This window comes from Sarcophilus harrisii, chromosome X, assembly GCF_902635505.1.
Source record: "Sarcophilus harrisii chromosome X, mSarHar1.11, whole genome shotgun sequence".
Lineage (NCBI taxonomy): Eukaryota > Metazoa > Chordata > Mammalia > Dasyuromorphia > Dasyuridae > Sarcophilus > Sarcophilus harrisii.
Window position 1 is genome coordinate 82,650,071 of NC_045432.1, and position 25,483 is coordinate 82,675,553.

A 25,483-nucleotide genomic window follows, 5' to 3' on the forward strand; every position below is an offset into this window, starting at 1 on the left:
ATGATTTCAGAGAGGCCCGGAGAGACTTACATGAGTGAAGTGAACAGAACCAAAAGAACACAGCAGCAGAAAGATTATATTATGGTCAACTGTGATGGGACTTGGTTCTTTTCAACACTAAGGTGATTCAGGCCAATTCCAATAGACCTGTGATGAAGAAAGCCCTCTGGAGCCAGAGAGACTATGGGGACTGAGAGTGGATCACAACAAAGTATTTTCACTTTGTTGTTTGTTTACTTGATTTTTTTCATTCAAGTTTTTCTCTTCTGATCTGATTTTTCTTGCATAGCACAATGAAAATGGAAATATGTTTAGCAGAACTGCACAGGTTTTATATTGGATTGCTTGTAGAAAACAAGACACCAATGCACATCATGCTCCAATTATGCAGAGAGAAAGGTTGTCCGGGGGGTGGAGCCAAGATGGTGGGGAGTAGACAGGACATTTCTCTTCACAGCTTCCCTCAGAATCAAGCTTCTGAACAGATTTTGGAGTGACAGAATTCACAAACATTGGTGTTGGAAAAGGTCTGTTTCAGTTGGTCAAGGGGGAACTGCAGTCCAGCACAAGCCACACGCAACCACAAAGGCAAAATGTGAGTCACTGAACCCAGCATTACTGGTGGGACTTGTTCAGGTTCCCTCTCACCTGCAGCACTCACCCCAGTATAGCAAGCATGAAGTCCCTGTGGCCCTGCAGAGCAAGTTGAGGGCAATCCTGCCTGTGCCCCCAAGAGCAGACCTCAACCTCTAAAAATGAGCAAAAAAAACCAAAAAGAGCTCTGACAATAGAGAACTACTACGGAGACAAAAATGGAACAGAACACAAACTCAAAAGAGGACAGCAAAGGCAAAATGCCTTTAGATGAAGCCTCAAAGGTGGATTTGAACTAGTCTCCAGCTCATAAGGCTCTATGTAGTTCAAAAAGGATTTTAAGAGATAGAAAGAAATGTGAGCCTTGCTGGAGAATATGAAAATCTGGGAGAAAAAGTCAGTATCTTGAAAATGGAAGCAGAAACTGCCAGAAGGAAAAAACTCCTTCAAAAATAAATTTGATGAAATGGGGAAAAAATATATACTAAGAAAACAACTCCATAAAAAATGAAACTGGTGAAATGGGAAAAAAATCCATTCAACAAAACTTTTAAAGTACAATTGGCCAAATGCAAAAGGAGGTAAAAAAGCTAACTGAAGAAAATAATTCACTCAAAATTAGAATTGGACAAATGGAAGTGAATGACTTGACGAGAAATCAAAAATCAAACCAATAGTTTTAAAAATAAAAAAAGAAAAATAAAGAATGGTTCTCCACCCTATTGATATGCTAGTGTGTGTGCTCAAGGGAATTAAGAATGACAGAACAAAGAGGGAAAAGGGAAGTGTGCTACCCTCCCTACTATTAACACATGTGGTTAATGACTGAGCTCCGAGCTTGGCCCAGACTTAAAATTGAGTAAAGATCTGCATTGAGCTGAGCCGACCAAAAGCAGAGCTGTACACAAAGTGAATGGATGAGGGGATCAAGTATTCTGGGGACCACACTATTCTTGGAATACCGACTCATACAAAATTACAGGCACTGTCTACACTGAAAGAGTCTCAATAGTTGAGAGTATAGGCCCTATAAAGTAAACGCAACAAACCTGGAGGGTTCCGCCGCTATACAATTATATGCTGCACCAATCCTGAGGGCCAAAATCAATGGGACACTATCATATGGGCCTTTGATTCCTGGTCTCTCTTCCAGGTTTGGCTATCAAACAAACTCCACTCTGGGAGATGTGCACAGCCAGAATACAGTACAGCCATTCCCACAAACAGGCTCCAATAAGGTCTGAACGTAGGCCCAAGTGTTTTCTTGATTCCCCCAGAATTACCCCAAATGGAAAGACCAACTCACCAACATATGCAGGTCTCGACAACACTCTGCAAGTCCGAAGCCGTTTTCCTTGCCGCCCCAACTCTGCAGGAAATAAGGCAGAGTTACAACTTACCCAACACAGGCCGGTACTGCTTTTCCATCGATCCTATCAATAGTGAGATTGGCTTGAGTGGGACTTCCTGTACACCCCCCTTCCCTCCAAGGATGGAGGAAAAACACACCCAACAGTCTGAGTTAGGGTGCAGAAGAGGAGACATTTAAAGTTAGGACACAGTTAAACAGAATCAAAGGTTGTGCCAGTGAACTGAACTAGAAGCAACGCTTTGGACTGGCAAAAATGTGCTGAGATTATTGTGATGCGAAGCCACGTCAACCTTCTATTCAAGAGCAAATAGAAGCTTTGTCCTTCCATGAAGACTAAGGTCCCCTTTACTAACACCCTGGAGCCAAGTAGAAGTTACCAGTCACAAGGGGCTTCAGTTCAACTGTTAAGCACGGGGTCTCCAAAGTGTCTGGTAACAAATCTAAGCCTGATCTCCAGAACTTTCCTAAAATCCATTTGTGTCCTTCCCCCCAAAGACACACCCACAACAAAACACTCCACATGTGGTCTGCCTGGGATGATCCCCTCCCTCTACAAGGAGGACAAGCAGCTCTGGAGACAGTTGGCAATCACCGTACCAACTCCTCCTGAGCCTTCATCTATTCACGACTTTCCCATCTTGCATATAAAACTGAAAAACAGAGAGCTTCACACAGATTCTTCATCATTCATACAGCACATCAGTTACTGTGCTAAATATTTACTATAGTCAATGCTTTGACATTATGACAACCCTGAGAGGTAGGCCCTATTATTAGCCCGATTTTATAAATGAGGAAACTGAGGCAAACAGAGGCTCCATGACTTGCCTCAGATCACACAGCTACTGGAAATGTACTTTTGGCAATGCTGTCACACTTTCGGGGTCTTTGTTCCCCTGAGGTTCTCTCTTGAAATAAGCTAACAAGGTAGGTGACAGCCTTTCAGGTGCCTTACCTCAGCCTTAGGTTCCAATCCTCACTTACCATTTCCCTAATTAATTAGCTGTGCCTATCCTACACATCCCCAGCAGACAACTTTCCAGCCCGGGCTATGGCCTTCCTCTCTCAACCAGGTCATGGTAAGAGCCATTGTAGTCTCTGAGCTTCAAGTTGCTGTTTCCAGTCCAGCCAACACCACTGTCTGATTGTCCTTAAATGCAGACCTGGCTATGCAAAAAGCTTTGCTTGAACCCACTTAACCTGACCCCATTTTAGCTCTTCCACCTTAATGGGACATTACCCCCCAATTGGCTAAATTGACTCCTGTGCGCTTCGCCCACAGCTGCTTCATCTCAGGGAACCTTTTAGGCACTGGAACTGAGCTTTCCCCACACCTGCAATACATTCCCTCCACTTCCCTCAGATATGCAGTCTTCAGGGAACCACCCTTCCAGAGTCCTGCCATGTTCACGCTGCCCTCTCCTCTAAACTACTGGTTTTGTATTTCTTTATATTTACACCGTGCAGACCTCCAGAAGGATTTCTTGTCTTCCCCTTGATACTGCAAGCTCAGAGGGGGAACAGAGCAATTCACTCTTTGTACTCCAATCTCTAGCACCAAGAACAAGGCCTGGCACATAGTACCTGCGTGTTAAATGCTCACCAAAAGGGAGAGCCAAGAGGGGGCAACTGGCTGTTTCATGCTGAACACGTAGTAAACACTTTACTAAACATTTACAGATTGACTGATCAAGAGTCAATCTTTTGTTTTCCCACCTACCACAGGACCTTTAGATTAATAAACAGGCACAATCCACATATACATGGCTAGCTAGAGGGGCTGAATCAGGAGGACATTAGCACAAATCCAGGCTCAGACACTTCCTAGCTGTGTGACCCCAGACAGGTGATTCATCCTGTTTGCCTCAATCCAAATTAGGAAGGGGCCCAGTGATTGCCTAATTGTAGCCAGGGCCCACTTAAGATTATATAATGTGAAGTGCACTCAGGCACGATGAATTTGTGATTTCTTCTAGCTTCTTTCACCAACACATTAATAGGAGCCAAGAAAACTGATGGTCTAAGTTCAAAGCTCAGATTTGGCAATGATCAAGTATAGACAGGAGAGGGGACAAGGGACTCGTGCGTAAAAGATATCAATTCACCAATGACATCAGATAAGAAAGGGAGTAGAGTGCCAGCAATATAGGTGGATTTAGGAAAAAACTAAGGGGAACTGAAGATCACAGTGGAGAGATTGTGTTCTAAAGAGTAAAGAAAGAGGAAATGATCAAATGGAACGATCATGAGCACATGAAGAAATTCCAGAGTTGATTAACTCCACAGTGCCAGCCTCCTGGCTAATGGGTAAGATGGAGGTTATGTCCACGTTTGTGTAAAGTTGAGGGAAAGTGGAGGACCAAGTGATGGGAATTTTTCCAAGAGAGAAGGACTTTCAGCAGCTAATCTATCACCAAGCACTTTAAAGCAGCTACCGGGACCCAAGTACTGGGCTGAGCAAGGAGAATATAAAACCCTTGACAAGGGTAGGAACAATTTAGTGAGCTTTCTCACTTTGCCTGATTGGGTTCCCGAAGCTTCTGACCAGGTCCCCAAATAGAGTCTCCAGCATCGATGCTTACAGTTTAAGCTCCTTGAGGGTGGAGACTCTCACTTGTTATTTAGAACTAAGGGAGAAGAAAAAGAAAGCCTCTGTCTCCACATCAAAATGTGCAGACACAAAGCAGGTGCTAAAAACGAGAATTTCTGAATCATGGGGAGTTTAAGATCATCACAGATCATTATTGCACAAATAAAAGATAAATAAATGATGATTATGACGACTTCTGAGAAACATGGGAAGGCCAAGGATCAACTACTGTAAAGTATTAGAGGCAGGAAATCAGCAAACCCTGAAGAAAAAGAAACAAAGGGAGCATAAAAAAAAAAAAAAAGTAACAATTGACCTTGATCCAAAAGCACAATCAAAGAAACCCACTTCTGGGCTTTGGGGAAAGGCAAAACAAGTACAAGAACAAGAGTCATAGGCACTTTGAGCCAGATGCAGCTGAACTCATCTCATTTGTCTTTATTGGACATAGCAGATGATATTTTTGTTCAGTTGTTTCAGTCATGTTCTTCAAAACCTCATTTGTGGTTTTTGTGGCAAAGATACTGGAGCAGTTCACTATGGCCTTCTCCAGCTCATTTTTGCATTCAAAAACGATCCAAATCCATCTTGTTCTCACATTTGGTCATCAACGGAGCAATGGACAAACAGAATGGCTCGGGCAAGCATTTAGGGTCTACATCTATACTATTTTAAGAGGATTAGCAGACAGCCACTTGGAAGTTTCTGAAAGCACCAAGTACTAAGGCCTTCCCTCCCCTCCTCTCCTCCCACCCTGTCCACCATTATCCACTACCAACCAAGACTGACCTCTGCCAAGTGTTGCAGACGGGACAGAAGTGGAGTCCTCTTGTCAGAACCCAGACGGGTAATATAGTTGGATCTCTTGCTGAAGACATAGAGGAGGTTCAGCACCGCGAGTACCACTTGCATATCCGAGGAGGCCAGTAATGTAGTCAGATGCTACAGGGACAGAAAAGGTTGATTATAAGAAAAAGCTAATTTTCTGTAGTAAGCTTGACCAAACTCTTTGGAGCTTAGAAATTAAACCAGAAACCAATCTTGGAAGGGGAGGACACACCTACACCATCCTGGAGGGTGCAGACAACTACTAGTAAGTGAAAGGATGAGGGATAAGCAAGACCTTGTGGAATTCAAGACTGAAGGAAGCTGGAAATTTTAAGAGGCAGAGCTTTGGAAGTGATATATTCTACAATGGAGCAGGAATGCTATGCACACAGGCTACCCTACCTGGAACATTCATTGAATGGATGTGAAGGACAAAAATGATGAATAAACTAGGAAAGGTAAGCCAGAAATTGATGGTCCAAAGCTAGTTATTGCTGGAGGCTCATGAACAGGAGAATACTAAATGCAGATACAATGAGCCAGAAATGGGCAAAGACTTCCTATTGCCTGTTTTTCCCCAGCTTAGTCATACAGATGAGCCCATTTTGGGGGTCCATTCTCTCTCCAAAAGGCCCCACAGAACCCACACTAGAATTTCAAAAACAGGTGGGAGACGTTCCAGACAACGTTTGACTTGGGAGCTGTATAGGTTTGTCCAACCTCGTCACAAGGGCAACAGTTCTGGGCAGGGAAGATAAACACCAAAAGGCACTCAGCCTACATCTATTACTTTTTTTTTTTTTTTAAGCCTACATCTATTACAACACACAAAGAAACATTTCCGGGACACAGGAGAAAAAAAGAGGATTGTTTAGGAGATAGACAACAGTAGAAACGTGTTCTAAAATATCTACCGGGATGGTAACTCTTCAATTGCTCAGAGTAGTGGCCGCAAACTTTGCTAAGAATAACTCTTGTGCAATACTTGCTGGCTTTCCCTTTGTGGAATTTGCCTCATTTGGTTGACCAAACAATCGGATGTAGTCATAAAGTGAAAATCTTCCAAATTATACTGGATTTGGTAGCAGCAGGCCTGCCCACTGCTGTGTTGCCTTAGCTGAACCACCCTGGGCCACATGAGACCTCAGCTTCCCTAACTGTAAAATATAGAGACTGGACTAAATGGCCTCTAACATGACTTCCAGATTTAACTCTACATTTGTATCTTTTTCAGATTTAACAATCAGGAATTGCCAGCACTTCCACGAGGACACACATTGCCACAGCAAGGCTCCACTAGAAGCCTGGAAGCTGTTGCTCAGGCTCAGGTCTCTGATCCAAATCTCTTCAGACCTATCCATTTCACTGTCATTTTAATTGCCCTCCTTCAAATACTCCACAAGATCACTGCTAACCTCAGGCTCAGTTTGAAAGGGGAAGAAAACAGAACAAAAGCAGGTGATAAAAGCTCCAATTCTTCTTGCTGTCCAGTTTGTGCACCCTGGCCATCCTGGCCTATTCCAAAGGGCCGCCTGGGCCTGAGAAGCACAACGGGTACTACCAGAGCTCTGGAAACACAAAATTGGATGAAGGCAGGGGGCGAGAAGGCAGGTATGAAGAATAGGCTTTCAACATGCTGAGAAAAAGTGTCCTCAAAGTATTTTCAGGAATGTGTCAGGCTGCCTGGGGACCAAAAAAGGAGCACCAACTCCTGGCAGGAATGCACCGGCCTTTTTCCACCACTGGTTTAGCTATTGATAGGTGACAGAGAATTTAACAGAGATGACTCTCTCCTCCCCCCCATCCCGGCCGAGTTAACAGACATCCAGTGATCACCACTTATAACCTCGCTAAAGGAGTGAGGTGTACTGAGGGCAGAGACAGAAGGAGGCATGTGCCACTCTAGTCAAGTCTAACAATTACTGTCACCACCTGTAGACCAAAGGCAATCAAAGCAGAGGTAAGTCTAAGGCCACAATCAGAAAGTATCTATTCCAGGCAAGTTAACCCTTTTCTTCAACTCCAGATAACTGAAGCCCAGGGAAAGAAAAGAACGAGCAGTAATTTGTACAGCACAGTCATATGGTTCAGTGGATTTATCGATGGAAAATGACACTAAAGATATTGGCTTTGCCCCTGCACCTTAAGGACTATGAGGATTTTTCATTAAGCTTGTAGTTGAAAACATCCACATAGACTGGAGCTCCTGGAAAAAAGGGCCTGGCCTGTCTTGTTTTTGAAATTATACCCCAAATACTAGGCACTGACCTATAGTAGGTGCTTAATAACTGCCTTTCCATTTGTGCAGGCAAACATGAGGGACCAGATTGTTGGGTTCTTTTCCCACCTACCTCTATGGAGCTGTAGAGATGCCGAGAAAAGCTATATTCAATGAGCAGGGCAGTAAAGTTCAAGACTGCCAAGAGCAGTAATTTCAGATGTTCTTTTTGGGGCCCATCACACATCAGCATCCAAGCCATGTTTTCCACAGTCTGTCCAGCATCAGCCAGAATCCCATCGAAGCGATCCAGCAGGTCCACCCAATGGTACAGCTCACACTAGAAAAGGAAGAGGGAAGGAAGAGAACCTAGACCAGCGTGTACAAACTGTGGGCCCTGACACAAGGCTTTCTTGGCCAAAGCATCTATCCAGCCAGCCCATCTCTGCTCATCCTCATCATTCTGCTCCTGTTGGGGTTCAGGAGCTCCAGGATGCTTACTACTAGAACCTAGTACCCAGAATCCAAGACCATCTCATTTCAGTGAGAAATGTTGATCACCTGAATGTCTATTCCTACAAAGGGAACTGCTCCATTTGCTACTGACCCCTTCAACTTCAGGGAAGAAATGCCTATCTTATTTACTCAGGCTTCATTTACCTGGTGCAAACAGCACACGCTAAGATTCCTGAAGGAACACAGAGAAACAGAGCAAAAAGCTGATGATGGCATGCAATTTTCATTAATGTTGCTCACTAGTATCACCTTCTAGTCTAGTTCTTATCACTCACCACATATTTGCACAAACTGAGAATTGAAGTTTAGAACTGATCCAGTTTTTGTCATCAACAGTATCTTAATTTCATCTTAGCCCCATTTCTTAGTGGTTCATGAGAATCTTGTTTGGAAAAATACAGCACATGAAATCCTACCCACCTTTCCAATATTCCATGTTTTGATCTGCTGAAGTTCCAGGAGGAGCTGCTCATCATTACAACTCTTAAGTTTGTCTATCAGAGCCCGGCAGTCAGCAGGCTAGGAAAAACCAAAACCAAAAACAAAAACAAAAAAACCACAAGGACTCTCATTAATGGAGACACTGGAGATCTCATGTGTCTAATTTTCTCATTAATCCTCTCTTCCTCACCAACCCCTCTATGGAACCTGAGATTCACTGAAATCTATAATCAGGCAGCAAATGGGGATCCTATAACAAAAGACACCAAAAATGTGCATCCCCCTGCCTTTTTTGGTGGGGGAGGATGGAAGATACCGAGTTTTACACTCTGATTGGAGTAACTGCCTGCTCCCTCCTACCCAGTGATCCCCCCCACCCCACCCCACCCCACACCACCCCACCCCGGCCTTCATCATCATGGAAGCAGGGATTTCTCCAAATGATGGACTGGATGGAAAAGGTGATTATCACAGCTAAATCTGCCATGATTTAAGGGCCCTCCCTACAAATGAGCCAAGTCAAGGAGGGGCCCTATGGTAACAGGAGATAGCTCCAAGGGACAAAAGGAAAACCAACACAGGCCACAATACAGCACACAGGGACAGCTCTGCTGCCCCTGAGGCTTTCTCCTTTCTCTCTTCAAATCCACCACCACATGATAACCTTAGGATCAGAGGAGTAGGTTTTCGAATCCTAGTGTGTATGACTGTGGACAATGGACTTGTTTCCTCAGATATGAAATAAGATGATCCCTTCCAGATCCAAAGCCAGGAGGCTCCTCTCTGCCTTGTCACTCTTCATATTTTTCCATTTTTTCTCTCTCAAATTCCTTCAAGCTAAGTCCTGCAAGCTCCGGCACTGAGCTCATACTCTACACATCCCCTTCTTTGTTGTGATTCTTGCCCACAGCCAAGCCATTGGGAGAAGCAGCACAAGAAAAGTCAGAGGACCAGAGATCTCATACTTTGGTTATAACTTCATATACCTTCAGTTAGAGTCTCAATGAAGGAGGATCCTGGCAAGAATGGTACTAGAGGCCCATCCGCCAGAATTTTTTCCCTGAGAGTTCATGTGGACACAGCAGAAGCTGTTTCTTTGAGGAAGCTGTTAACTAAATACACCCAGAGTCTAAATTCTGGGGCTGGTTTGCCTTGAGCGCTCCATATTCTGATTTGTATACTAAAAACTCAAAGCCTCAAAGCTGGCCTTGTGACTATCAAGTCTCATCAGCCCCTTGTTTCTGTAGTCAAAAGAGAAACTTCTGAGAAAGGCTCTTCCCCTTCAACAGCTTCAACTCTTTCAGAATGATTCAGCTGCAAAAATGGGCTTTTCAGACCTCGACCCTGCTCAAAGGCTGCCTATCTTGGTAAGCTGTTTCCAAATGAGGAATCTTGGACTAGATAGCCAATAACAATCATTTTACCTGGTATCTAGGCTGCCACTAAATTCACTGGCACATTTTCATAATTTAACATTGCAATTCAACAGTTAACACCATCTTAAAATCGTGCAGCATATTTAACAAACTAAGAATGTCTACAACTGAACCTAGTTTACCAAAATAAGCTAAAAAAAATTAGAATAGCAGTACAGTGGGCCAAAGGTTAAGCTATAGTTTGTCCAACAATGGAGGTCTGAGAACATACTTCACTACTTCAGGCCCACTACGGGTCTAAGAGATGTATTTCCCAGTTACGGTACATGGGATGTAAGTGGGAGCCTATTTTGACCCTGGCAGGATCTTTCAAAAATAGCTAAGAAGCATCCTCCCGAGGACAGGGATCCTCAGGACTAGAAAGTCAACCTAACATCTCAAGCTAGGATCTCTGAAAAAGAATCTCCTTGTCATTCAGAGAACAGGCTACAATCTCTCTCAGATAAACATTAAATGAAATCATACCCCAAATACTCAGATCAAATACTCACAGCCTCAGTAGGCGTCTTCTTCAGTTTAGTCCTGTCCACTTTCATTTTGGAAATTTTTTGTGTCCCTAAAAGAAAATCAAGTTAGCAAAATTAAAAACGCCAAGCCATGCAGATACCAATTCCGGTCTCTACATTATGGGGTCAAGCATAAGGAACCTCAAAATCTAGAAGTTAATTCCATGCTGGCTATGAGGCAATGATGACCACAGGGAAGGCACGGGCAGCCTAAAGTTACCAGGGCAGCTATGGGGAGGAAGTCCACCCACATAGACAACTAGCTTTCAATTTGCAGCAAATTCATTTTACATTCTGAAAATAGGATAATCACCTGCTAATTTAGACCCTGAGATACCTACACACGCAAATATGACTCTGTTTAGCAACTTTCTAGCAAACTGTTCCATTTTCGAGCTGATAAATGAGAAAAAAGTGTTACATATGAATTTGAAGGGATAGGTCCCAATATCTTATCTAAGCTGCTTCCAGGCTAGTCTAACTAAATCCTCTCCTCGACCTTGAGGACAATGTTTAAAAACAGAAAGTACAACTGATGGCAACATTTTAAAAAAAACAATCAAATAGCCCCAAAGGAAAAAGATTTTTTTTCTATCATTCCCCCTTCTTCATCCCACTCAAAAGTCTAAGAGTGAAAAGTAACTGAATTAACTGTTTTCCCTGATTTCTCCTCAGTAACTGAGGAGACCCACTCACTCAATTCAAATGTAAAAGGAACAACTTGTTCCCACTTTCTATTAGTAATGGGAATGAATCACCATTCTTTCATGACATCCCAGCAACTACAAACACTGAGGTCTGGAAAGAACCAGGCTATAAACTTTTGCAGATTAAAATTTTGCTAAAGATGATTTTACCGAGTATGTGGTCTTAACTCCTTAGAAGCAAGCAGCCAACACTGTCCTCCAATGACTGAGAACATGTCCTACACGAGTGCCTGCAAACCTAGTAACACAATAATCAAGGACCACCCCAAGTCACAAAATTCAACTCCCACAGAATTTCAAAGGATCATCTTCTGATGATTGGGCTTTCAGGGAACCTGACCACAAGAACTGACCAGTAACGGACCATATGGCAAAACCTCAGGCATGGTCCCCAATTTGCTCTAACTGATGTACTACAATATTCAGGACATCCAGGGAATGATAGAAAAGAATCCCATTCCTCCCCCATGAGAAGGTTTTAGTCCTACTGTATTATGTGTCAGTGGAATGGCAAAAATAGGTCAGTCCTGGCAGTCAAGAGGTCATCAACAACTTGTTTAAATGAAAAGACAATTTAAAAAAAAAAATCAATATTCAATACTGGTTCAATATTCAATCAAATATCTCCAATCCAGCTGACTGTTCTAGTTTCATTCTTCAGAGTAAAAGCTTTCAACCATTTTACAGATAGATTCAAACTAGGCTTTCAAAGACCCCCAAGCGGTATTTCAGTAAGGTGGTGCTGCAGTGGACAGCATACCAAGCCTTCTTAGCTATATGATCCTGGCCAGGTCATTTAACCTTATAACCAAATAAGGTTAAGTGACCTGGCCAGGATCATATAGTTTCCTTATCTATAAAATGAGCTTGAGAAAGAAATGGCAAACTGCTTCAGTATCTAGCAAGAAAACCCCAAACAGGAGTCATGAAGAGTCAAACATGATTGAAACTATACTTCCTCACATTTCTATAATGCTTTCCAGTGCAGCAAAACTAAGAAGGTACTCCACTCCCTACTGGAGATGTCTTTGAAGCCTGCCTGGATTCTCAAGGAGCAAAGTACTGCAATGGGGGTTAAGTTTAGAAAGAATGAAACTGCTCTCCTGAAAAAAGAACAGGCTATGCTCAGTACCAGAGGATCACAGCAGGTTAACCACCACTAATGAAGTACCCACTCTGTGCATGGCACTATGCTCTGTGCTGGGGATACAAAGAGGAGCCAGAACATTTCTTGTCTTCAGGAATGTTCACGGTCTAATTAATAGAGAGGGAGAAAAGTCAAGGTTTTAGTAAGCTGGCAACAATCACAGTTTAAACATCTTTAAAGATCACTCAGGGAAAAAACAGAGAGTACTAGGTTGGAAGCACACAGAGCAGAAGCCAAGGAATCATCAGTTTCAAGGGTTCCAAGGAGATAAAAGGCACATTTCCCCAGTACAGCCCCATTGCAAAGGCTGTTACTAGTCTTCCAGAAATCAAGTGTCCCTGAAAACTCTCAGCTCTCCAAATTCCCTCTACAGAAAAAAGGAGGGAAGATGGAGCAGAAGAAAACAAACAAAAGTTGGGGTAAAGTAGTCTTTCTGCTAAGGGAAGTTAAGAAGACCCCAGCAAAGACCAGAACTCCATAGGCAAATGCTCAGCCCCAACAAGCCAACTCTTCAAAAATGAGCAACAGACCTGAAGGCAGTCACAAGGGTTCAGATTTTGTCTTCTCACTGTGTGTGTGTGTGTGCGCGTGCGTGTGCTGGGAGAGGGGGGGCACATGGCAGGAGGGGGAAGGGGGTCTGAGTAGAAGTCTGAAGGACTTTACACCACTGAGGGGACCAAGTGCTGCTGTATTGACCACACTTGTCCTACATAGTGCAGACAGGGGAGAAGGAGTTCACACACCTGGTGTTCCTACTGCCTATGGGCACTTGCAGGTGATCAAAGTCCCTGGTTTCAGTTCCAGGGAAAATTTAAAGAAGGATACGTGAGATTTCTTAAAAAACAACTTCTCCCCACTACCTCACCCAAATTAAGCTGCTTTTTACTGACATGATTTTTGAATAGTCCCACCTATTCTTGTGTTCTGGGTCTCATCTTGGCTCATATGTCAAAAACAGGAAAAAGAAATGAAAATTAAACTAAAATAACATTCGTGGCATACTCGAAAACTGCAACTGATTACTGAATGTAAGACAACTCTAATTGGAATGTTTTGACCTTTAGCCCATTTTGCACATAGTATTTAATAAATGTGTAACTAATTGAACACCCACCCCCAAACAGGGAGAGGAAAAAAAAAAAGGTCAAACCAGATATATTTACTCTATCATCTGGCAGATCTCCTATCCTGATAAACTAATTTCAAGAAAGAAAAAGGGACACAGGGAGACAGAAAGGGAGGAAGAGGGTGAGTGTGTATATATATTTGGGGGAGGGGGATGTCCCTAATGAGCCATTGGTAACTGAAAAGTTTGTTTTATGGGTTCAGCTTAACTATGATCAATTGATATTTCCCCAATTATTTAGCTCTGTTTTTATTTCCAAAGAGTATTTCATAGTTTTATCTAGATGCTTCTTCCATGTATGTTTTGATAAGTGGACTTCAAAGTATATCATACAACTTTGTAGTTTTCTAAAATGAAATTTCTCTATCTCTTCCTGTTGAGATTTATGTGGCTATATTTCACATCCTGTAACTTCGCTGAAATTTTCCTCATTATTTTTAGTTGGTTTTAATTGTATTGTTTTTAACTGTGTTCTGTCTCCTTGATCCATTTGTTCATTCCCTTAATTTCTTTTTTTGTTTCATTGCTGCAACTAGCACTTCATACACTAAGCCAAATAACAGTTATTAGAAGGGTCACTCTTATTTTATCCAGATCTAAAAGGAAAGGGCTCAAAATTATAACAACTACACAATATACTGGATCTTGATTTTAGATATGCTATTTAACACAGTAAGGAAATATTCACTTACACCTATGTTTTATGGTATTTTCAAAAAGAGAAGTGAAAGTTGTGTTGTGTCAAAGACTTTCCTGAATCTACTTAGTAGTAGGATTCTCTTTGATGTTCTCAGTATCTGTAGGGACTGTCAGGTTTATAGTTTTCCCAACATTGAACCAACCCTGCATTTTTAGTATAAATCGAAACTGCACTTAGAATTTTCTCATATAAGTCGTATTTCTTAGAAATGCAAGAAGAGCCATTCCATAACTGATAAATGATCAAAAAGATACAATCAAATAAGTCACAAAAGGAAAAAATCCAAGGTGCCAACAAACATGCAAAAACTTCTCCAAACTATAATTAGAATAATAATTAGAAACATTAAAGCAACCCTGAGGTTCTATCTCAAAACCAGCACAAGGGCAAACAAAAATGGGAAATAACAAGCATTAGAAGATTTGCTGGAAAACAGGCCAATAATGCATGGTTGGTGGAGCTATGAATGGGTCCAGTGATTCTAGAAAGCAATTGGAAACTATATTCCCAAATGTCACTAAATTGTGCATTCCCTGTGATCCAGTGATAACACTATGTTAAGCTTAGATCCCAAAGAGATCAAAGCAAAAGGAAGAGGGCCTTTAGGTATGAATACTGAGAGATGATTTTTTTTTTTTTAAATGGTGGTAACCTATCAATTGGAGAATGACTGAACAAGGTATGCTATTTCATGCTTAACAGATGCCCACAAACATTCTGAAAGCAGAATTCTTTTCAGGCTTTAAATGGTTATCGAAGTAAGGCAGAATGGTAAAGACAAATACTATAGAGATTTAAGAACTATGATCAATGTACTGTCCAATTCTTGTTCCAGAGAACCAATGATGAGATATACTACCCACCTCCCGGCAGAGAGGTAATGGACAAATTGTAGAAAAGGACATACATTTTAGAAATGGCTATTTGTTTTGCTTGATGCACATTTGTTAAGCAGATTCTGTTTTTGTTTTCTTTCAATGAAGAATGGGAGTATTAAGAAAATTAAATCATACTATAAGCAAATTAGGAGAAGGGATAGTCTACCTCTCAGATCTATGGAGAAGGAAAGAATTTGTGTTCAAGGAAAAACTAGAGAACATAGTGAAATGCAAAATGGATAATTTTAATTACATTAATGTTTTTGTACAAACAAAACTAATGCAGCCAAGATTAAAAAGGAAGCAGAAAACTGGGGCAAATTTTTTACATCCAAAGTTTCTGATAAAGGCCTCATTTCTTTCTTTCTTTTTTTGCATCTTGGTCCTCAATTAGATTTTATTTTATTTTTATTTAAATAACTTTTTATTGACAGAACCCATGCCAGGGTATTTTTTTTACATTATCCCTTGCACTCACTTCTGTTCTGATTTTTCCCCTCCCTCCCTCCACCCCCTCCCCCAGATGGCAAGCAGTCCTATACATGTTAAATAGGTTACAGTAGATCTTGGATACAATATATGTGTGCAGAACCGAACAGTTCTCTTGTTGCTCAGGGAGAATTGGATTGAGAAGGTATAAATAACCCGGGAAGAACAAAAATGCAAGCAATTTACATTCGTTTAAAGGCCTCATTTCTAAAACATATAGAGAACTGACTCATTTATAATACAAATAATTCTCTAATTGATAATCAAAGGATATGAAGACAATTTTCAGACAAAGAAATTAAAGCCACTTCTAGTCATATGAAAAAATGCTCTAAATCACTAAATCAATACAACTCTGAAGTACCACTTCATACCTCTCAGTTTGGCTAAGATGACAGAAAAAGAAAACGACAAATACTGAATGGGATGTGGGAAAATTGAGATACTAATAATTATTGGTAGAGCTGTGAACCTGATCCTTCCATTCTGAAGAATTTGGAACTATGCTATGGCTATCAAACTGTGCATCCCCTTGGATCCAGCAGTCTCTCTACTGGAGCTGTATCCCAAAGAGATCCTAAAAGAGGAAAAAAGGACCCACATGTGCAAAAATGGTTGCAGCAGCCCTTTTTGTAGTGGCGAGGAACTGAAAACTGAGTGGATATCCATCAGTTGGGGAGTGGCTGAATAAGTTATAATATACAAATGTAATGGAATATTATTGTTCTATAAGAAAGGATCAGCAGGGTGATTTCAGAAAAGCCAAGAGACTTACAACTGATGCTGAATGAAGTGAGTAGAACCTAGAGAACATGGAACACAACAATAAGACCACAATGATCAACTCTGATGGACTTGGTTCTTTTCAACAATGAACAGATTCAAGCTAATTTCAATAGACTCGTGATGGAGAAAGCCTTCTGAACCCAGAGAACTGTGAGGACTGAGTGTGTAATAGTAATCCGCTATCTCAAAGGAAACAAGTGGCCCCAAGCACAGGGAATCTGACAATAACTGCTCCTCCAGTCTGGGCTTAGGGTGGGTATAACAAATGATCACTAAGGTCCCTTTCAATCCTAAATCCAATGAAACTGGGACACTGTAGTCACTTAAAAGAGAAGTCATCTAGAAAGAAATCTATGCAATTACATTCCGTCCCTCTATGAACTCCTTAAAGAATGTGATTTGGATTTTTTTTTTTTTTTAATGAGAGCTGACCACCTCGAACCTTCCTCAAAATCCATCCTTCAGTCACCCCCTCCTATCAGTGGGCTCCAACTTCTCTTTGGAATTCTAACAGCAAGAAGTGGCCCAATCTGACAATAAAAACAGAACAGCTCACAGGGGGCCCAAAGAGGGATGTCATTCTGAGGCTAATAACAAAATGAGCAGAAATTTTGCCAAAGAAAGCATGCCCAGCCAACTCTGAACCTCACCTTTTGTCTGCCCTTGCTCCTCATTGTCCCATCGACCCCGTCAAAGTGGACCATGTCTAGGTCTGAAAAGGTAAGTGATGACCTACACTGTCTCACAGTGTCCTAATTTTAAAGGGGGTTTCAGAGAGGGAAGTATGTTAAGAGGAGATTTCCAAGTCTAGTTCCCCAGTAAGTATCACAAACCCAGAACAAAGGACAAACTCAGAACCTTTGGAAATGGCTACTCAATTTTTTTTCATGGATTTTGGTAGGCCTGCCAGGGCTATACTTCGAGAGGATTAGTTTCTCTAATAAAATAGCTACTTGAATGGAAAGGATTATACTCTGATGTCCACCAACATTTTGAAAATAAAATCACTCTTTTTGTGTGTATGTTATTCAAAGTCAAGGTTAATGGGGAGGAGAGAAGAGGTTGGGAGGAAGAGAAAAGATTTAAGAACTTTGATTAATGCAGTGAACCACCAGGAAATCTTCCAGAGGATAAATGAACTATGGTACCCGAAGAATGAAACAAATAGGCTTGGGTATAGACAACATGGAAATGTTTTGCTGGACTTTAATAATCTATTTCTATGGTTCCATTCCTTGTTTCCCCTATCCCGCCCCCCCTCCAATTTGGAGAAAATAAATATTTGTTAGTTGAAAATAAAAGTTCAAATTGAAAGAATAGTGAAGTAAAACAATTTTTTTAAAAATAAAATTTCCACATCCTTTCTGAGAGCCTGTAGTTCAGCTTGTCAAAAGACCAATTAGAGGGAAATGAAAAACAAGTTAAAAGGGGCTCCTCTAATCGCAGAAGCAGACTACAGATCAAGTTTCTTAGATATTCAAGGTTAAGACTTGAAAGAAACAAAAAGTATGCCTCACATAACAGCAAAGTCCAAAGACGTATCCATTCATTCTTAGGATCCCTGTATATACTTCTGTCATGTTCCAAGGCAGAATGGGGGAAAGGAGGTATTAGATGCAGGGAATCAAAAAAACTCTCCACAAAGAAGGCACCAGGGAAAAAAAAAAAAAAGCATGGTCACCATCATTTAGCTATCTGAGAGACAAAGCAAATACAGCCTTAATTTGCATTTTTGGAACAGCAGGCAAACTGTCTTAGCTCTCACGTTACCGGGAACACGATTCTCTAGCTGTGATGTTTGCTGCCAAAAGTAAGAACATTGAACATACAATATTTGTTGCATGCCAACACAAAGCTTCTATGTTTCTAAAGCCCACACCTGGTTGGACTTACAGAGATGTGCAGATGGAAATTGGGACTAAGGAAGAACAAGCCTCATTGTGATCACTCTAGTATATTAGATCTGGAGGAGACTAACCCTGGAGAGTACAACTATCTCAACCTACTAGGAAGAATGAGACCTCCTGGAAGCTCTCGGTGCTACTTTATAAAACAGTCAACTGGAAATGGATATGGCAAAGATAAAAGGAGAGGTGCTCAAAAAGAGGGTGGGGGACCATCTCTGAAGTAAATTTCTCAGGGAAAGAAAGGTTATAGCTAACAGATTCTTCAATAGCTAAATGGCCAAAACAAATGAATGCACAACTCTCAAAACAACTGTCAACTATGAAGAAAGAATGCTCCAAATTAACCACATACAAATCCCAACTCCCCTCAGGTTTCACTTCACATTTAGCAAACTGGCCCAGATGCCCCCCAAAAATGGAGAGAGCCAACAGTGGCAGAGTTAACAAGTGCAGATCTTTTAGAGGCCAAGAAAAATTTTCCACAGTACTCTAGTGTGGAATTTCCCAGGGTACAGAAAGCCCCAGAGAAGGCCCTATTATGCCTATACAACAAGAACCAAACAAAAGGAGCTACCCCTTATCTTCCCTGGAAGATCACTGGCAAGGCAGGGATTTGGCAAAATGGACAGTAGGCAGATGCCCCCAAGTCGGACACCCTGACTGTATAATTGCATCCGGCGCGAATTTGGAGAGGAAGGAGCAATGAGCCAAAGGAGGAATTACAAGAAAAGGACCCAAAACCCAAAGGGCCTTACATTCAGTTACCAGTTGCAGCTTCCAAGTATGTCACAAATGTTATTTTATTTTAGTTTCTTTTTCTCGGGAATTTTGGCATATAAAGCCAAGGTGGGAGCCAGCACACAAGAATGAGGGGAGGGGGGAAACATTCCAAAAATTCTGTCATTTAAAAAACCACCTAACCATGTTATTAGCCAGATTACACAAAATGTAACAGTGATACAAAAGATGATTCAGGTCTTCCCTATTCGATGACTCAGTTTGAAGACACTCTAACATTGTCATTCAGCCCTGCCCATCTCCAGGGGAAGATCAAATAAGCGCCCTTCACATCCAGACAGCCAAAGCCAACCTTCAGAATAGCCAGGTCACCCAGATATACTGTGTTGGAAAAGCTTTTCGAAGACATCAAGGGCCCTTCTCTTCACTGACTTCCTCTACAGACTAGTCAAGAACCAAGGTAAAGAAAGTCCTCCCTTGCTGCTTCCTAGTTTTGATTCAGCCATATCCATTTCAAGCACTAAAAGACAAGAAGCACCTATATCTCCTATACAAGTCTCTCCATGAATCATTCCCATGCATAGCTTTTGTATTTCTCGATGCAAACAGCAGAATGGGGGATGCAGCAGCTCTCCCGATGTATTCTCTGAGTTCAAACTTCAAGGTTTGGGAGGAGGTTGCTCAGAACGCTGCTTCCACTCCACGTGAACTGGGCCAGCTAGAGAAGGCTGGGTGTAGAGTTCAAATCAACACTTAACTAACGGGCAAGTTACTTCCCCTCTGCCTCAGTTTCCTCCATCGCAAAGCAGGGATAATTATAACACCTAACTTTCAGGATTATTCTGAGGCTCAAAAAGCTCATGATGGTCTTCAAAGTCCCTATCCACAACACACTGGGTGTTCCTTATTGACTGGCGTACTAGGTGTTGGCTTCCATACAATAACACAAGAGGTCACTTGGCCTAATGTCCCCAATTGCCTGAGTCTGAGCAAGAGACTTCTAAGCATCATTCCAAGTCACTGCGTCAGCCAAGGCCTCCCTCACAGTAGCAGTAGAGCAAGGTTTACAGTGTGCATTGGGCTGAAAAATCTGTTTATAAACACTCTCTGAACACCAGAGAAAGGGAAAAATGTCCTTAGCGAGCCAAAAAAAAAAAAAAATATATATATATATATATATATATATTTTTTTTATTTTGTCCTTGACCATTAAGCAACAAAATCCCTCAGTCTTCCCAGCCTGGGCCTTCTGCTAACTCCCTTTGAGAGTTCTGGGGCTTGCAGGGTACTGAGCAGAGTAACTGACCCTGTTCCAGGTGGGTGTCAGACAGAACAAAGCCTTTATAATCCTTCCCTCAAAGTACCTTTTAAAAAGCAATTCACTAACTCAATGGACAAGCACCTGACTGCAAGCAGAGGAGACCAAACAAACAAACAAACAAACAAAAACAAAAAACTGACACGGCTCCTGCTCTCAGGAAGCTGACAGGGAATGCCAGGGAAAACAAGGGAGCCCCATTAATCACAGTAGCAAGGTTCCACCTGAGGGTCAAAGGCCAAGTTCCACTTTAGACCCTGGCCACATCACAGCCAGGTGTGACTGTGTGTGTGTGTGGGGGAGAGGAGAAGATATGTGCTGCAACAAGCTTGCTCCAATCACCTTTGGCTGGCAGGGTGTTTCATTTCTGAAGCACAACAATCCAAAAAATCCCTGGGAGCTACATAGGTTGAAAAGCACAGGCTCACAATTGTGTGGAACAGAGAGATAAGATGAAGTTACAGGGATGTATGAATTTTTTTCCTTTATTTTATTTTCATTATTTCTGTGTTTCCCCTGTGACCTTAACCATTAAGATGCCTCCCCCTCCCCTTCTCAAGGCTCTCTTACTTGTGATGTAATTTCTTGTATAAAAGCTATGTATCTTTACTACTTCTTTAGCCCTCCTACCTTGAGCTTTCTCTTTCCCTTATCTTGTGATGGAGGGTTTTAATAAACAACCTTTCTTCTTTGTACTGAGTGATCTCTGAGAAGTCATTTTGGGTAAAGGTCTTCTACACCCCACACACAATGGTGCCAGGATAGCCAGGCCAGCAGAATGGTCACCTGTACCAGCTGTCCCCACATCCAAGGGCTAACTGCTAGATGGGAGGGGGAGGAGGAAGTGTTAGGATGCCTTTAAGAACTTGAGCAAACTTTTCGACAATGAGGTGATTCAGGCCAATTCCACAACACTTATGTTGGAGAATTATCTGCATCCAGGGAGAGAAATGGGGGGGACTGAATATGGATCACAACAGAGTATTTGCACTTTTCTGTTGTTTGCTCGCTTTGTTTCTTTCTCTTCCCCCCCCCCCCTTTTAATTGGATTTTTTTTGTGCAGCATAATAAATATGAAAATAAATTTAGACGAATTGCACATTTGACCTATAATGAATTACTTGGAGTGGGGGGTGGGGGGGAAGGAGCGGGGATTTGGAGCACAAGGTTTTGCAAGGGGAATGTGGAAAACTATCTTTACATGTGTATTTTCAAAAACTGAACTTGAGCAAAGTAAAAGGCCTGGCAGATGCCAGCAGCATTAGTAGTGCTAGAAAGCTGTAATTACAAACTGCCCTAAGGTTTGGGGAATGTGACAGACCTATTACTGCCCTGGAATGACGAATGTCAGGCCATGGAAAGGCTTGTGGAAAGTGCCTGCTACTGTCCCCCAAAAAGCCAAGGTAAAGGAATGATTCAACTAGAACAGTGTAAAGTCAACAAAGAAAAAGGCAACAAAACCAGGGAATCTCAAATGTAAAAGTTAGCATCGAATTATCAAATTTCTTTCTCTTTAAGAGTTCTTAGGATGGAAAATTGAATGTGACAATACTGAAAAGCAGTCCATTTCCACTCATAAAATGAGAATTCAACTCAAATGGCAACTTTTCATCCCCAAAGATAGAAAAATAAAAAATTGACATAATCCCATTCAAGTCAAAAAGCTTACTAAGGGTCCACCACTAGCTTGGGCTAACAAGGACAGCCCTCAAAGAGTCCCAATGGGAAGTGTCCTCCACATCACAGAAACCACTGCTGCATCCAACTCCAAAACATTCCCTATTCTCTTCACCACTGAGTGGTCCCTGACTTCAAAAACCTTCATCCTACCTAGACACACAAGTAAAACCAAGTTGATGATAAATGTCCCCTGTTCAGCCTCTGTGGAGCAGCTGAATGGACAACCTATTGAACTTAGCCACGAGTATGTGCATATTTGGACAGACACCACAAAGAGGCGATCAACTTGGCTCAGAACTGAAGAAAAGCAAGCTAAGCCTTTGGAAAACTGCACAGTATTTGGAATAACCTCAAGTTTCTCCCAGAAACAAAGACTCAACTTTTAAATGATAACAGTCTTTCCCTGATACCGTATGGGCCAACTCACCATGTATGAATGAACAAGAGCTAACGGCATTCTCAGAAAATAAGATGCCTGGCTAAGGAAGTGGGTCACTGACAGACCAAGTAACACCAAAAACTTTGAAGGAAGGAGGGCCCCAGAATTGCGGATAGTCCCCCTGAGGAATTAAGGTTTACAAGCAGACCCAGACAAGAGGTCCAAGAACTGAGAAGATATGGCTGGGTCGCAATCAGCACCAAGAAAGGTACTACTATTCACATGACTGGACATAGCTACAAGAGAGCTGGATTCTCATGTCTAAGGAACCCAAAACATTAAAAAACTCTAATTGCTAAATGTTGAAAAGAGTTGATGAAAAATCTGAAACAGTAAGTGGGGGAAAAAAAAAAAAAAAAAGCAAGCTTCTGAACTGAATATAACTCATGATTGAAATGCACCCTACTACAAGGGCAACAAACACCGCATGGAGGCTGATAAAAGAACAAGAGCGAATGAGAAGAGGCCAAGCAGGAAATTAGTAGCGCCCCACCCCCCAACTCAAGCACTGAAGTATGGGAGGGAAAACCCAGAGCCTCCAGCTTTGTGGTTATGTGGCCTCAGGAGAGAAGGCTCTGCCCTCTCTAGGTCCCAAGCCCTTCTTTAGAGCAGGGAGCAGATATCTTAGATCCAGGGCTGTCAATGTGCCCCCAACAGCTGAATTTCATTCAAATATAATTGGGAAATATTTAACAAAATAAATGAAAATATCATAGAAACTAGACAACATTAATATGTGGTTTTCTAACTTAACATGCCGTCATAAGGCTGGTTATGTAAGGTCCAGAGATGTTGACAGTGACAAGCTCAGACACCTTTTAGAAACAATTCACCTTTGGAAGACCACCAATAGTTATGTGGCTCAAGGACATGACTACAATAACATGAAGAGTTAAAAGAGCATCGATGTAAAGGGTTTGTGCCAACCTTGTCCCAACAGATAAGAAAGCTATCTCTCACCTTTCTTTGCAAGTAGGGTTGGATGCAGGTGGTAGATCACTGGGCAAGAAGAGGGATATATTTGGAAACAAAGGTGATGCAACAAAAAGATTATAACACCGATAAGTAGTCCATCTCCACTCTTAAAATGAGAATTCAACTCAAATGGTAACTTTTCATCCTCAAAGATAGAAAAAATTGAGATAATCCCATTCAAGTCAAAAAGCTTACTAAGGGTCCACCACCAGGCACTGAGCTAAATACTAACAATACAAAGAAGCACCCCCCCCCCAAAAAAAAAAAGGCAAAGCACAAACCTCATACAAAATAAACTGGAGAGAACCAATGAGGGGTGGGGAGCAGACACTATGAAGCAATAGGAAAAACTTCTTGTAGAAGGTGTAATTTAAGCTGGGCCCTGAAGCAGGGAGAGGGAATAAATTTCCCATGTGGAAGTGAAGATGGCCTGGAGTTGGGGACTCATGGGGTGATCGCAAAGAGGTCAGTATCATTGAAGCCCAGGGGGCAAGGAAGACTGAGAAAGAAGGGCTGAGTTCCAAAGGGCCTGACAAGCCAAACAGTGGGGCATTTTGTATTTGCTCCTGGAGATAAAAAGGGAGTCACTGGAGTTTCAGATTATTTCAGGCTTCTCCAGTTTGTCAAGGTCCCCACTGAATACAATGACTAAAACAGAGCACTCCCACAGCCCGATTTCCATCCTTTGTTGGGCCCCACACTTGGATGAATTCCGACCAAGGTCAAGCTGTTAACCCCCACATAAGTGTGTACTAAAACTCCCTGTTCCTCTTCAAGAGCCTAAATGTGCTTCTCTTGTCTGTGTGCGGTTGATTTTTGGAAACCAAATTTACAACTTTCCATTTATTTCAATTACATTTTGCTTTCTTAGCCACGGCTCATCACTGTAGCCTGGCAACATCGTTTCGGATCCTAATCCTGCCAACCCACTCTCTGGCATCCCCAGAGACTCAACTTTCAAATCAATCACAGTGAGAACCCAGGAGGGGAACAGGAAAATGAAGCTGATGAATATAGGAACAAACCAGCCTCTGACACCGTTTGGGTTGTCAAAAACCACGACTAAATCAATCCCCAACATCAGGGCTTCTCATCACCAGCATCTAGTATCTGTCTATCCAACTTTTCCTCTCTGCAAAAGGAATTGAGACCTAAGTTGTCCCAACAAAGCAGGTTAAGAAAATGAAGGGAGCGGGAGAGGAGAAATAGGGGAGAGAGACATAACACATCTCAATTCACAGGCAGGCTGGCTGTCTTTTGGCCACCACACTTATAATGAGTCACTTAGGGTACAAATTAATTGATTTAAAGATACTTCCCAGTCATTCTAAGCTCCCTTCAAGTCCCAAGAGCACAGTTGTGGGGCAAGGCACTTGGGTCTTCCCCAACCAAAAGGCAGATCTCGGGCTTAGACCAGGCAGCCAGCCCAGAAGCGGTCCTGACTTATTTGCTCAAATTACAACAGCCTCTTGAACCAAAGGCAGTCAGCAAGTTCATCCAGTTTTGGCCCACGGGAAAGGCCAGGACAAGATATCGCCTGCTTTCCAATACAGCCTTCGTAGTTGGGGAGAGGATGGCATCTCTGTCAACAAGGTCCTGGAACCACAACACCATGGAAATTTCTGAGGGTGAAGAAACCATGTTGGTGATACAACCAGGCTCGGTTCTGACTACCATATGGTAAGTTCTTATCTACCAGAAATTGATGATAGAAAGAGAAGACTGACCCTTCTCCTGCAGCTGAATGCAAAGGAGCTTGCATTCAGCCTCTTTAAGACAGTTTAGGGAAGGAGAGAAGCAAGAAAAACTTTAGGAGATGCACAGAAGAATTCTGCTGGGAAGCCACATCTGAACTAGACCCTGCCCAAGGGAACAGAAAAGGCATAGCATCAGGTCTTCATGGGATGGACTGTCCAAACTTCAATCAATCACCATTTTCCCCATGGGCCCCTAAGTGGAAGGCCTTGGACTGGCTCCTCATTCTTCTCTGTAAGGAAATCAAAAACTAGCTTTCCTGAAGTTTCAAAGCATAACTTCATTATTTTGTCTTTATGTCACCTTCCTTTCTAATATGACTATCCTTTTTCCCAAA

At 42.0% G+C, this 25,483-nt stretch overlaps 1 protein-coding gene across 1 annotated transcript in view; it reads right to left on the minus strand.

The window, feature by feature from the left end:
- HUWE1 (HECT, UBA and WWE domain containing E3 ubiquitin protein ligase 1) overlaps positions 1–25,483 on the minus strand; it is a 98,078-nt gene that overhangs the window by 67,043 nt on the left and 5,552 nt on the right. The window contains 5 exon segments of the mRNA XM_031945106.1: positions 1,901–1,963; positions 5,346–5,498; positions 7,736–7,942; positions 8,539–8,637; positions 10,487–10,551. Of these exon segments, the coding sequence (XP_031800966.1) occupies positions 1,901–1,963; positions 5,346–5,498; positions 7,736–7,942; positions 8,539–8,637; positions 10,487–10,531 (567 nt within the window). The 5' untranslated portion in view covers positions 10,532–10,551.